The sequence below is a fragment of the Arvicanthis niloticus genome, chromosome 3 (assembly GCF_011762505.2).
Source record: "Arvicanthis niloticus isolate mArvNil1 chromosome 3, mArvNil1.pat.X, whole genome shotgun sequence".
Classification (NCBI taxonomy): Eukaryota; Metazoa; Chordata; class Mammalia; order Rodentia; family Muridae; genus Arvicanthis; species Arvicanthis niloticus.
Window position 1 is genome coordinate 41,916,696 of NC_047660.1, and position 12,525 is coordinate 41,929,220.

At 42.7% G+C, this 12,525-nt stretch overlaps 1 protein-coding gene across 1 annotated transcript in view; it reads left to right on the forward strand.

The window, feature by feature from the left end:
* Tnfsf11 (TNF superfamily member 11) overlaps window positions 1–11,497 on the forward strand; it is a 30,415-nt gene extending 18,918 nt beyond the window's left edge. The window contains exons 3-5 of the mRNA XM_034498718.2: window positions 4,592–4,637; window positions 4,717–4,815; window positions 9,939–11,497. Coding sequence (XP_034354609.1) covers window positions 4,592–4,637; window positions 4,717–4,815; window positions 9,939–10,360 — 567 coding nt within the window. The 3' untranslated portion in view covers window positions 10,361–11,497. The remainder of the gene's footprint in view (window positions 1–4,591; window positions 4,638–4,716; window positions 4,816–9,938) is intronic.
* The last annotated feature ends 1,028 nt before the right edge of the window (window positions 11,498–12,525 follow it).

Sequence of the window (12,525 nt, forward strand, 5' to 3'; positions counted from 1 at the left end):
CGTATCACAGCCCAAGTGGGATTTCAGACTGAAAAAACCCAGACTCCTGCAACTTGACCTTTTACATGAAACCTAGGCAGCTGAGATATGTGTTTTTATTATTTAGAAGGACGGTATCCAGATTGCAGTCAAACAAACATTAATCATGTATACTCAGGGTCTCGTTTCTAGCAGTTATTTAGCAGTTTGTAAAGGCAGCTTGGAAATTTGATGGAAGTACTACAATCCCTATAGCCAGCCAAGGACTCTAATGTACGACTCAGAATTTGTAATTATTCTTACCAGTGTGGCCTCCCATAAGTGGGCTCAACTTCTCAAGATGAGCAGCTATTTCCTGGGTTTGGCATTAAAAAAAAAAAAACAAAAACAAAAACAAAAACAAAACCAATCTAATTCAAATAGGCCATGCAGGGGTCTGAAGGGAGCTGGGTCCTAGTAGGCTGGATGCTTTCCCTATCACACTCCTGGGAACCACACTTTACGGATGTCCTGTTTAAGAAAAGTCGAGGAAAGGCCGTAGTTAAGATCTCAATTACACAATTGATCTTTTGTATGCTGTGCTCCCTAGGGAGAAGAGATTGTGAAATCCCAGCAGTTTTTCCTATGAGTTGAACTACAGTTGAAATTAAGAAAAAAATAAAATCAGTTGCTCTTGTGTCTCTGCCGATGTACTCTGACAGCAAAGATGAAAAATTAGTGTAATCTACTTTGACAGATACAGCACTCAGTATTGAAACTTCCCCATTTCCAATTGGAAAATCTGTGGCAGTCCAGAGGGTGTCAATTTGGGACAATGTCCACCAGGTGGCACTGTATCCGAACATTTCTTTTATTCGTGACTTGGCTGCAATTTTTGGGGGGTGCCTACCTTAGTCACTTTTCTCTTTTCCTTCTGTTTTGTTCCTTTCCCTTGTTATGTTAAAGAAAGCTATTATAGTTTATGTCTAAATTATGCTTACCTAAAAATGAATACATCTTTTTGAAAAGACTACTTGTTACAGTTTGACCACAGATAAGTTCATTCATTCATGGTGTTTCTTGTTCACTCTCATAAGGTTAAAGATTCTTGTTATCCTGGGTAGTTTATACAAATCAAGTGGTATGTGCGTGCGTGCATACGTGTGTGTGTGTGTGTGTGTGTGTGTGTTGCAGGTAGCTGTGTTCTGGGAAGGCAGATTGTTCATCTTCTAAGGTAGGGAGTCAGGTAGAAAATTAGGTTCTCTTGAACAAAACTTGATAGTGGGTCAAAGCAAGGGAGGGTGGGAGAGAGGGGGGGAGGAGGGCTCTTTGCTCAGTTCCACACTTTACAAACTGCCCAGGCATCTGGGATGTTTATTATATGTTTCTCCTATAATTCTGAATGATACTACAATGGAAAAACGTGGTTGGCTGAAAACAAGGAGTTATAATGTTTCAGTCTATGAGATAGAAATGTCATTGTGAGATTATACCTTTGAGCGGACACGGGTGCTTCCAAACAATGACTCATGGAAACACTCAGTTAGCAGTCACGTTTTTCAATGCCTGCTGCATATAAGAATCCACCTGGCAGCGTCTTTTGAAAATATTAAGGCAATTTGGGGCCAGTGGCTGTGAATTGGACCAGGGCAACCCCAAAGTTTCCTCTAAATTGCAGCTGGGTTCCCCACCGGGATGCATCAAGTTCTACTTACAAGAAATGCTTGGGCAGGTGCATGTGAAAAAGCGCACTTGTGTAACCGTGCATGTGCACGTGTGTGGAAGCCAGAGGTCATTTTGGGGTAAAGTTCTTCAGAAGCCACCCACATTGGTTTATTAGGACAGGGTCTCTCTTGAAGAATGATGATTAATCTAGGTTGGCTGTCCAGAGAGTTCCAAATATGAGCTTGTGAGTGCTGAGGTTATCCACTGAGTGCTGGGGATATCTACTAAGTGCTGAGGTTACCTACTGTGTGCTAGGATGACCCACTGAGTGCTGGGATGACCTACTGGTTACCTACTGAGAGATGGGATGACCCACTGAGTGTTGGGGTTACCCACTGAGTGCTGGGCTTACGCACTGAGTGCTGGGGCTACCTACTAAGTGCTGAGGTTACCTACTGTGTTTTAGGATGACCCACTGAGTGCTGGGATGACCTACTGAGTGCTGGAATTACCTACTGAGAGGTGGGATGACCCACTGAGTGTTGGGGTTACTCACTGAGTGCTGGGGTTACCCACTGAGTGCTGGGGTTACCCACTGAGTGCTGGGGTTACCTACTGAGTGTGAGGTTTACAAGGGTGCACCAATGTCTAGTATTCCTGGTTCTTTTTAAAAAAAATCAATCAAACCAACCAACCCCCACTGGTTCTAAGAATCTAACTCAGATCTTCTTGGTTACACTATGCCAACTGAGCTATCCTTCAGCTAAGATTACTTTTTAATCGTCTCAAAGTCCAAAGACCATTTAAAATTACAGACATAGTAGAACGATATGCTTATGACTGCTCATAGATAGCAATTACTTTGGGGTTCAAAAGATTGGGGTGGAGATCCACGTGTTAAAGTGTGTGTGTGTGTGTGTGTGTGTGTGTGTGTGTGTGACCTGAGGTCACAGATTCATCATAAGATCCCTTTTTGGTATTGAAACTTCCTTTCTGAATGTCTGAGAAGAATTGCAGTTCTTGGGTACTCCAGAGAAATAACACAAAAGCATTACCTCCTGGGCCTCTAACGAGAGCTCTAATTCATCCCAGGACACGAACCCTTTCTTCCCCTGACAGCAGGCATTGAAAGTGCTTCTGAGAGGTGCTATTTATTGAATTTTCTTGTAACTAAATGGGTCTGTGGCAGCTCTGACCTAGAAGCCGCTGATTAAATGGGCAAGGAAAGTTCCCGGTGGAGAGGGAGAAAAAACGCCCCTGCCCATTAATCAGGGGCATCAGCCTGCTGCTTTGGTGTGGGTCTCAAGCTTTAAGATAATTTCCTCATTTGCCCATGTAGAAATCCTTGCAAAGGGGATTTGTTGATCTCAGCTGAGACTACAACAGCAGCTACTAGTTCGTTAGAAATTCAAGTCAGAGACTCCAGGCCGGGCCTCCTGGATCTCAGACTGCCTGGTCTTGCAGTTGGCACCTGCCTGCCCTCCTGCAGGTCAGCCTGCACCACCCTCAGTCTTTAGAGTCACTGTGTGTGTGTGTGTGTGTGTGTGTGTGTGTGTGTGTGTGTGAATCGAGCAAAACTCAAAACCAGGAAATTCCAGAAATTGGGACACCATTGAGAATCCCAAGAAGAGACTTATGAACCAGAGGTCAGCGGGGGTGGGGAGGGAAAGGAAGCCAACTAAGAGCCATTGCGTTGTCCAACACAAGGGGCCACTATCTGCTTAAAATTCTCTACAGAGGGCTTCAGGTTGAAAGGGACCCAGGTGTAGGCCAGGGGAGAGGCTGACCCTATGTGACCTCTATGGTGTCTCTAAGAGTTATAAAAAGCAGAATAGATTTCTATCTCCCTTAGGGGTGTCTGAAGGCAGAAAGAATAATAAAGAAGAAGAAAATCTTATCTCTCTTGTCATTTCATCTACACATTTATTGGTCGCACTATAAGGCTGAAAGCCTTTCTGTCTAGATAGGGAAAGCTCTTATTATGTGGTTATGTTTCTTTAGACATTGTGGGGCAGTGAGAGTCGGCAGGAGTGTTCATGCTATTAAGTGGGAAATGGGACCCTGTCTTGTGTTGGTAGCTCCAGGTATCTGGGTTCACTTGGGCTTCCACCTATATTGCCTCATCTAACCATCCTGGCTGGTCTGCTCGTGAAGCCTTGATTTGAACCAAGGCAAAAGCTAAAGTTTCAACCGGCTCTGCCTTATGGGGCATTTTACGTTAGCTAATGTCTGAACTGGGTGGGCACATGGTCACTTGGTAGAGATGTCATTCTGGGAGCTCAGGATAAATATGCAGTCACCTACACCTATCTACTTATACTCATTCTTTGCCTGGTCTATGCATCTAGACTTGTTGCCAGCAGTATTTTAAGTTAATGGTTGGCATTCTAAAAGCTTTTAGACCTTTATATAGTACTTTAAACACACTGACTTTAAAAAAAAAATTAACTACTGGGAGCCAGGTATCAGTTTCTTTCTTGTGGGCTGAGCCTCTGCGTTATAATAGGAATTCACTACTGAATTCCATAGAAAGAGGCTCACTGAAGACTGAGGAGAATAATACATTTTGTATACACATCATTTCCATCTGTGTACCTGTTACATATTAATTATGCTCAGCTGTCTTGTTTTATAAGTTAATTTTGTTACCTTTTATTGCACCAAAGGCTTTGTTTGGTGGTGGTGATGGTGGTGTGTGTATGTGTGCGTGTACGTGTGCGTGTGCGCGTGTGTGTGTGTGTGTGTGTGTGTGTGTGTGTGTGTGTGTGTGATTTTTTAAGCATTTTGGGAGCTCAAATGCTAGGAATGTGAGATCTTGGAACTTTGCTGCCTCTGAGCTTCTGGCTTCATTTTAAAGCATGCTAACTGATTTTGCATCTGGTAGTCCTACATATTAATTAATTAAATTAATTAATTTACTGCTTTACAGAAAGAATGAGTTTATGAATAAAATTCTCCTCTATTTCAGGAATTGCAGCATATTGTGGGGCCACAGCGCTTCTCGGGAGTTCCAGGTAATTATGAGTTTGAACAAGTGTTTGAAGTCCTGTATGGGAAATATTCTTTAAGCTTACCTGGTTCTTTCATCCCCAGCTATGATGGAAGGCTCATGGTTCGATATGGCTCAGCGGGGCAAGCCTGAGGCTCAGCCGTTTGCACACCTCACCATCAACGCCGCCAACATCCCATCGGGTAAGTTCTATTTGCACCCAGCCTGAAAACATTTTTCAAGTTTTCAGTCATCAGCCCATGGACCTACTCAAACCTTCTAAACCAAGAGGAGGAGGCAAACCCTTCAGTTGAACCCTACCTTGCCAATCATATCATATCATGTCTGTATTCATTCTCAGGGACAGAAGTGGGTGTTTGAGCACCTGCTGGTTGGGAACACATATAATTGCTCGAAGTGCCCATCTGGTTTCACTCTGAAGTAGACTAGTTTGATATCAAACGGATCCCCACTGCCTACTTCCTTGGTGGATGACTGCATTCAGGAAGCCAGAGATTTTTTTCCATCTAGGAAGGCTGTGTGGGGGCTAGCAGGTGACAACACTCCTCTAGAAGCTGAGACATTCTGTCTCTTATTCCCATGCTTATCTTCCCACTCTCTGGTAAATATTTACTGTATTAGACCAGAGACCTGGATATGTTTGAAGACAAGGAGCCAGAGCTGTGTGCCTGTAGTTACCTCAGTGTGCTAGGTGGCCACACTGGCTACTCGACACGAGCTAGGCAAAGATGACAAGGATTACAGAGAGCATCATGGGAGAGTGATAACTGAGCATCAGTGACAGCAAGGCAGGCTGCACACCTCCAGTGGCTGAGGTACTTCTCTGTGTGTTCACTACCTCTCACCCTTGCTGCAAGGTAGCAGTTATCGTTCAGATTGTTCAGACAGTACCACAGGGCTTCACACAGCTTCCCATTTGCTTGAGGTCTCTGTGGTAACAGAAGTAGAAGCTGATATCCCTTTCTATTTAATTCCTAGATCGGTGCTGTGAATGATCCTAGCAGCAGGCTACAGGGTACTTGTGCTAGGTTGGCTTTGTCATAAGGGAGTACTCCAAGGGTCACATTATTTTTGCATGGAGTAGATAGATCAGTTTGGAATCCAGTGACAGGGCTCTAATGTCTGCTTGGGCCTGTGACCTTGTGTGAAGCCTCAGCTGTGACAACCATGAAAGTGCTGTCTACCTTGTAGGGCGGCTAAACACACTATATTTTGGGCTGGGAAGGGGGCATAGTACATACAGTAGATGTGATTTAAAATTATTATTTGAACTTAATTACATCATTATGTAAATTCCACTTTGTTTTACAAATGGCTTAAGGCAGGACTTTATTCTTTTTCCAGCTTAAACTTTTTTGAGTCTTTTAAATAACAAAGACCCATCTTTTAATAGATAGTTTTGAGCCATTGTTATAGGCCATAGAGAGATTTTTTTTCCTGATTGAAGATACAAAAGGAGAGAAATCAACTCTTGAGCTGCCAGGAGATACTCTAGGCTGCCTGCTCTGATCCCATACATAGTCACTTCCATAGACAGGTTTTCTGTCTGAGTGTTCCTGGTCACGGAACTTCACTAATTTTCTCTGAGTGGGAAAACTAGTTTGCGTGTTCACAAAGGCAACCCAATTAATACCAGTGCGGGCTGCCTGTGCTGCAGCCGTACCCTGCGTTTATCTTTTCAGTTCATTTTAAATGGCATAGGATAAATATTGCCTGAGAGTGTGTGCCAAAGTCGGCTTGGCAACAGCAAGCATGTTTTAGTTATAAGGCTCCCTCTGCAGGCACCTAGAATCCAATCAGTGCCAAAAATCCAGGCAAAACTCCTGGGTCTCTTCCGACAGCTATTTGGTTCAGGATGCAGGGAAACGAGCCACTCTATGCTTCTGTTTAAGAAAATAGAGTTAGTTGTTCTGGTTGGGCCAACAGCCCCTCTAACCCCTTGTTCTCTCATTGCTGGCCAGTACTGAGTGATTCAGAGGAAGCTGGCTTTGACTTGCTATTTTTATTTTGGAGCGCTCTTATACAGTTTTTTGCACACATGAGGAGACAGAAACCAGTTGTACGTGGATTGTTACCTTACAAGGTTTCAAAGTTTTTATAGTAAAACGCACTAGAAAGTACTTGGGGTAGGGTCAGAATATATAATTTTTCTTAGGAAGCTGTTGCAGGCTAAATGCTTGCTGAGGTCCTTTTCCAACACGTAGCAGCTGGGAGCCCAGCAGAGAGCTGAGGAGGTCAGCCAGACGGGGCTGAGAGGCCCTCAGCGTGTCTCATTAGCGAAAGCGATCCTGGCAGCCAGGGCAGCCCTCGCCTTTGCATGTCTTGATCTTTCTGCCAACTGTTATCTTTGGTGAGTCCTTTTATTCACTGTCTAACTTTCCAGCCTTTCTCCTGCGGGCTTCATTGAATGCCCCACTGCTCCAATAGTGTTTCTCTCACTGACAATACGCTCCTTCTCTTCAACCCATTTCGGACCCAAAGCTTCCTGGTTCTCTAACTCCTCTCTGTCTGTCACCAAGCTCAGCTCTGCTGAGCCTCTGGAGTCTCTTTGGCTTTCATTCAGCAGCTCCTTGTCACTGATGCCAAACCTGTTCTTGACAGCACCTGACAGCAGCAATGGACAGGCCGTAGTTTGTATGTTCACTTTCCTTCCTGTCAGTGGTAAGCATCCTGAGGGTCCACTACTTGGGAAAAGTCTTCATTATGGTCAGATTGAGTTCTTCTGCATTATGGGTAGAGTGGGTGTGTCCTCCTGTGAGAACTCTGGGATGAATAAGGCTTCAGAACAGGTATGGAGAAAAGCGAAGAGGCATGGTATAGCATTGCAGCTTCCACTGGACTCAGTGACCCTCGGGAGGAGCACTCGATCAGGGCTCCTGTCTTTCCCCCCACGATTGCGTATTACTTTTTTGCCTTCCTTGGCCATCTCACTCCAACATGAGTTAGCCAATCCCATAGAAAGTAGGGACTTCACATTAGTAATTTAACTTGTTTCCATTAAGAGACAGGCAAATAGCAATTGAATGGAATACAGTACAGAAAAAAAAAAAAAGCTGGGCAACATGGGATAACTTGAGATGGGACTATCTTGAATTTCGTGAGATTTGCACGAGTTAGTTAGGTGGCTATCTACCAGGTTGGAGTAGCTACAGTGTCAGCGCTTATGACAATGTAGTGAGCAAGCTTTCATAGTCTCATGTTGATTCACTTGGGACCTAAGGGTGATGTTTGTATTCGGAACATTTGACTCCAGGGAGAGCTGGGATAAGATCTACAGTGGGAAAGAAGGACAATTGCTGTCCAGCACCTGGAGGCTGCTGACTGTAGCAGCTCTGCTGTAAACTCTGAGAACATGCCTGTCCTCTTTGGGACCTGGCACTATTGTTTTCTTGGTCATTTAATGATGGGTTGTCCCACTGTAGATTGACTACTGCCTCGTCTCCCCCTCCCACTTTTTTTGTTGCCTGTCCCGTTTCTGCTGTAGCTTGATTTGAAGGTCCTCAGATCACCAGATCCAAGAAACCATAGACCATTTTCTGGTTTATCACCTGACTCTCTAGAGAAGGGATGCAGGTGTTCAAGTCTTCCCAGGACCAGGCCATGGTGGGAAGGTAGTATTTCTTCCCATAAACCATAGTGTAAGTGGTATTATTATTGCTGCTGCTGCTGATGATATTAATACAAGGATCTCCTTGGGTCCAGCAAACCAGAGAGTTGTCAACTTTTGTGACTTGGAATCTAGTTCATGGGGTGGTGGCTTCAATGTCAGTCTCTGGGCTTATTTCTCTTTCCTTATAAAACTATTCATGTATATTGCTGTCTAAAGCAATAGATTTCATAATGGCATGTTTGTTCAAGTATATATGTCTTTTGATCTTATTTACTTTCCATCACACTCAATTCCAAATACTGCCCCCTCTGTTGGTATGGTATGGGGTGTGTGTGTCTCCTAGTTTCCATACATGAGCAAGAGCTCGTCGTCCTTGTCTTCTCTTGGTCTCCCTGACTGACTTTTCTCATTTACTATCTCAAGACTAACAAGTTGAAGACAACATGGCACCCAACATCTTTTTTATGCTGCTGAAACAAATTATCCCCTGCTCCGATAGTCTGAGACCTGGCTGTGTTTTTTTTTTTTTTTTTTTTTTCTGACACCAGAGATGGCAATGTTAGTTTGATATAACTCTTCATAAAAATCCCTGAAGAAATGATGTGGTTTTGGACCTTTCTATAGTTTTGTAAACTCATGCCCTATCAGTTATCACTTTTGCCAGTAGAATAATAAGCATCTGCATTAGTATACACATGGAATAGTTTGATTTATTATAGAGGTATCACCAATTTTTTAAAGACACGGTAATACACATCAAGGACCTGGGCTATGAAAACCATTGGGCACACAGCTGACTTAGAATGTTCTGTAGAATTTCAGCTTCTCCAAAAACTGTAGCATGGCAGTCCCTGGTCATTTCATTTAATGGACCAGAAGGGGTTGCAGGAGAACTTGAAACTTCGGAGTGACTTTACAATGTGTGAATGCAATTGCATGAAGTTGAGGAGCTGGGGTAAGGTGAGGAGCTTGGGGCTTCTCTGAGGATAGCCTGGAGCTTCTCTGGGGATAGCCACTGAGTTGTGTGACTCAGGCTAAAGTGAACATACTAGATAGTGACACAGGTGGAAGTTGACATCCGCAGAGCTTCTGTGACCCAGATTCTCATATCCCTTTACACACCCATCTCTACAAACTAAATAAAGGTTAATTATATGAAGGCTGGAAATTCTCTTCCTATACAAGTTACTTTCCTAGCTGAACTGATTCTGACTAATTTCCCTTTTTCAACTTGGAATAAACTGCTCCTGTCTATGGGGCTTGATCTTCTCATGTTTATGCTTGGCAGCACCTCCATGGAGTGAGTTTTGATCCTTTCCTATGGGAATAATTCTCTCTCTCTCTCTCTCTCTCTCTCTCTCTCTCTCTCTCTCTCTCCTCATAGCATTTCTATATATTTCCTCCAAGCTTTGTTTCTTCTCTGGACCATGTTCTTCTATCACTTGTATCCTATAGCTTCCTTAAGGGCAGGATAAAGGATTTTTGGTTTCACCTTTAGAATGCCTGACAGAAAGCACTCAGTACATCTGAACGCACCCAGGCCCATAAGGGAAATGAGCATCAAGGTAAGTTACTGTGTTGGAATGAGGACTGTTGTGTTAGTGTATAATGCCATCCTACCAACCTATGGAAATAATGAGAAAGTTTTCTCATCCAAGAGGTGGATTCTAAATCCTGTGCCTTGATTCTCTCTAGGTTCCCATAAAGTCAGTCTGTCCTCTTGGTACCACGATCGAGGCTGGGCCAAGATCTCTAACATGACATTAAGCAACGGAAAACTAAGGGTTAACCAAGATGGCTTCTATTACCTGTATGCCAACATTTGCTTTCGGCATCACGAAACATCGGGAAACGTACCTACAGACTATCTTCAGCTGATGGTATATGTCGTTAAAACCAGCATCAAAATCCCAAGTTCTCACAACCTGATGAAAGGAGGGAGCACGAAAAACTGGTCAGGAAACTCTGAATTCCACTTTTATTCCATAAATGTTGGAGGATTTTTCAAGCTCCGAGCTGGTGAAGAAATTAGCATTCAGGTGTCCAACCCTTCCCTGCTCGATCCGGATCAAGACGCGACGTACTTTGGGGCTTTCAAAGTTCAAGACATAGACTGAGACTCGTTTTGTGGAGCATTAGCATGGATAACCTAGATGTTTGGAAACTTCTTAAAACATGGATGATGTATATACATGTGTAAGACTACTAAGAGACATGGCCTACATTGTACAAAGCTTACAGACCTCTCTCTTGACCCTGTACAGGTCAATGTATATGTAAAATCCATAGGGGATGTTAGACTCATGGTGATTACATGACGTTTTTACAATTTTGTGGTGAATTCCTAGAATTAAACCAGATTGGGAGAAGTATACTGATGCTTATGAAAAATTACATGCGAGCTATGGAAGGGGTCATAGTCTCCGGGTCTAAGCCCTGGACATGTACCATTGAGAACCTCGAAATTAAGAGGGTGCCACTTCATTGCCAAGAAATGATGGTTTAAAGGGTTAAGTTCTTTTGAATTGTTACATTGCGCTGGAACCTGCAAATAAGTTCTTTTTTCTAATGAGGAGAGAAAAATATATGTATTTTTATATAATATCTAAAGTTATATTTCAGGTGTAATTTTTTTTCTGTGCAAAGTATTGTAAATTATATTTGTGCTATAGTATTTGATTCAAAATATTTAAAAATGTCTCACTGTTGACATATTTAATGTTTTAAATGTACAGATGTATTTAACTGGTGCACTTTGTAATTCCCCCAAGGGCACTTGTAGCTATGGGGGAAGAATCCTGTTTCTGGTGACCACATGTAGTTTGTTTCTTTATTCTTTTTTTTTAACTTAATAGAGTTTTCAGACTTGTCAAGTCTATACAAGCAAAAAAAAAAAAAAAAAAGAAAAATGAATACCTTGAATAATAAGTAGGATGTTGGTTACCAGGTGCTTTTCAAATTTAGAAGCTAATTGACTTTAGGAGCTGACATAGCCAGAAAGGATACATAATAGGCTACTGAAATCTGTCAGGAGTATTTATGTAATTATTGAACAGGTGTCTTTTTCTACAAGGGCTACAAATTGTAAATTTTGTTTTGTTTTTTTTTTAAATAGAGAAAGTACTGTGGTTTATCAGCCAAAAAACAATCCACTTTTTAATTTAGTGAAAGTTATTTTATTATACTGTACAATAAAAGCATTGTCTTTGAATGTTAATTTTTTGGTACAAAAATAAATTGGTACGAAACTTGCCTACTGATTTTTGTTCTTGTTCTCTGTCGTGTGGGCCTCGCTCTGCGATCCTGTTCTTTCCAATATGATAATGCAGCTTCTATCTTTCTCCAAAGGTTACTGGGAGAAGTGCAGATTTAATTAAAAACTAGGAACAGATTCAATTAAATTAATGAACCTTGGAATTTGAAAAATAATTTGCAGGGGATTTGTATGCAAGGATGTAGCCAGAGAGAAAACAGTCTCTTCACTCAAAAAAAGTAAAGTCTGCTCTTCTTGTATCATGAGGAAAATATGGTGCTTTGAGCTGGAGGAAATCAGGGCTTGCTCTCCCTTCCCGTAGTAAAGGGGGATTCACTTTGGCCTGGATACACTTCCTCATGGTAATCTGTGTGGATGCGTTGTCTAAACCACAGTAGTTACTCATGAAGGGCAGAAAGAAAACAGTCAGCTTAGGAAGGCCCTGGAAGCCATTATTTGAGATACTAGTCATTGGAAGGTAAATGTTTTAGGATGAGGATGACAGCCTAGGATGGAGGAAGGAATAGCAGATGTTACAGAGAAGAAGTGGTAAATTTTGAACAGCAGAGCTATCGTGGTGGGACTCGATGGTATTGGCCACATACACGTACTATTTCACATCTGTCAGTAAATCTGAGTCTGAACAGTGCAAAACATGACTTGGGTGTTGTGTGTCCCGATGGCTGCTGCTTGTTCTAAGGGAGAATTCCGAGGAGCAGCCGAGTTTCTGTAGCTTCTGCAGACACAGCATCTTGGCACAGCCTCATTAGCTACCCAGCTTACAGCCTGCTCCTGCAGTTTCCACTTGCTCATTTCCTATTAATGTGCTGAGCATCAGTGATGTGCTGAGCACAGTTCTGGACACCATGGTTACTATGGCAGGTCTCCCAGACCCAGGATCCCATTCTAGTGCTGGGTCCACTTGCGCTAGATGTGACAGGAAGCATGTCCTGCTCGATTCAAATCTTGGGAATCTCAGAGTCTAAAATGAAACATCAGATAGGAAATGGAACAGAAGTCTACAATGTG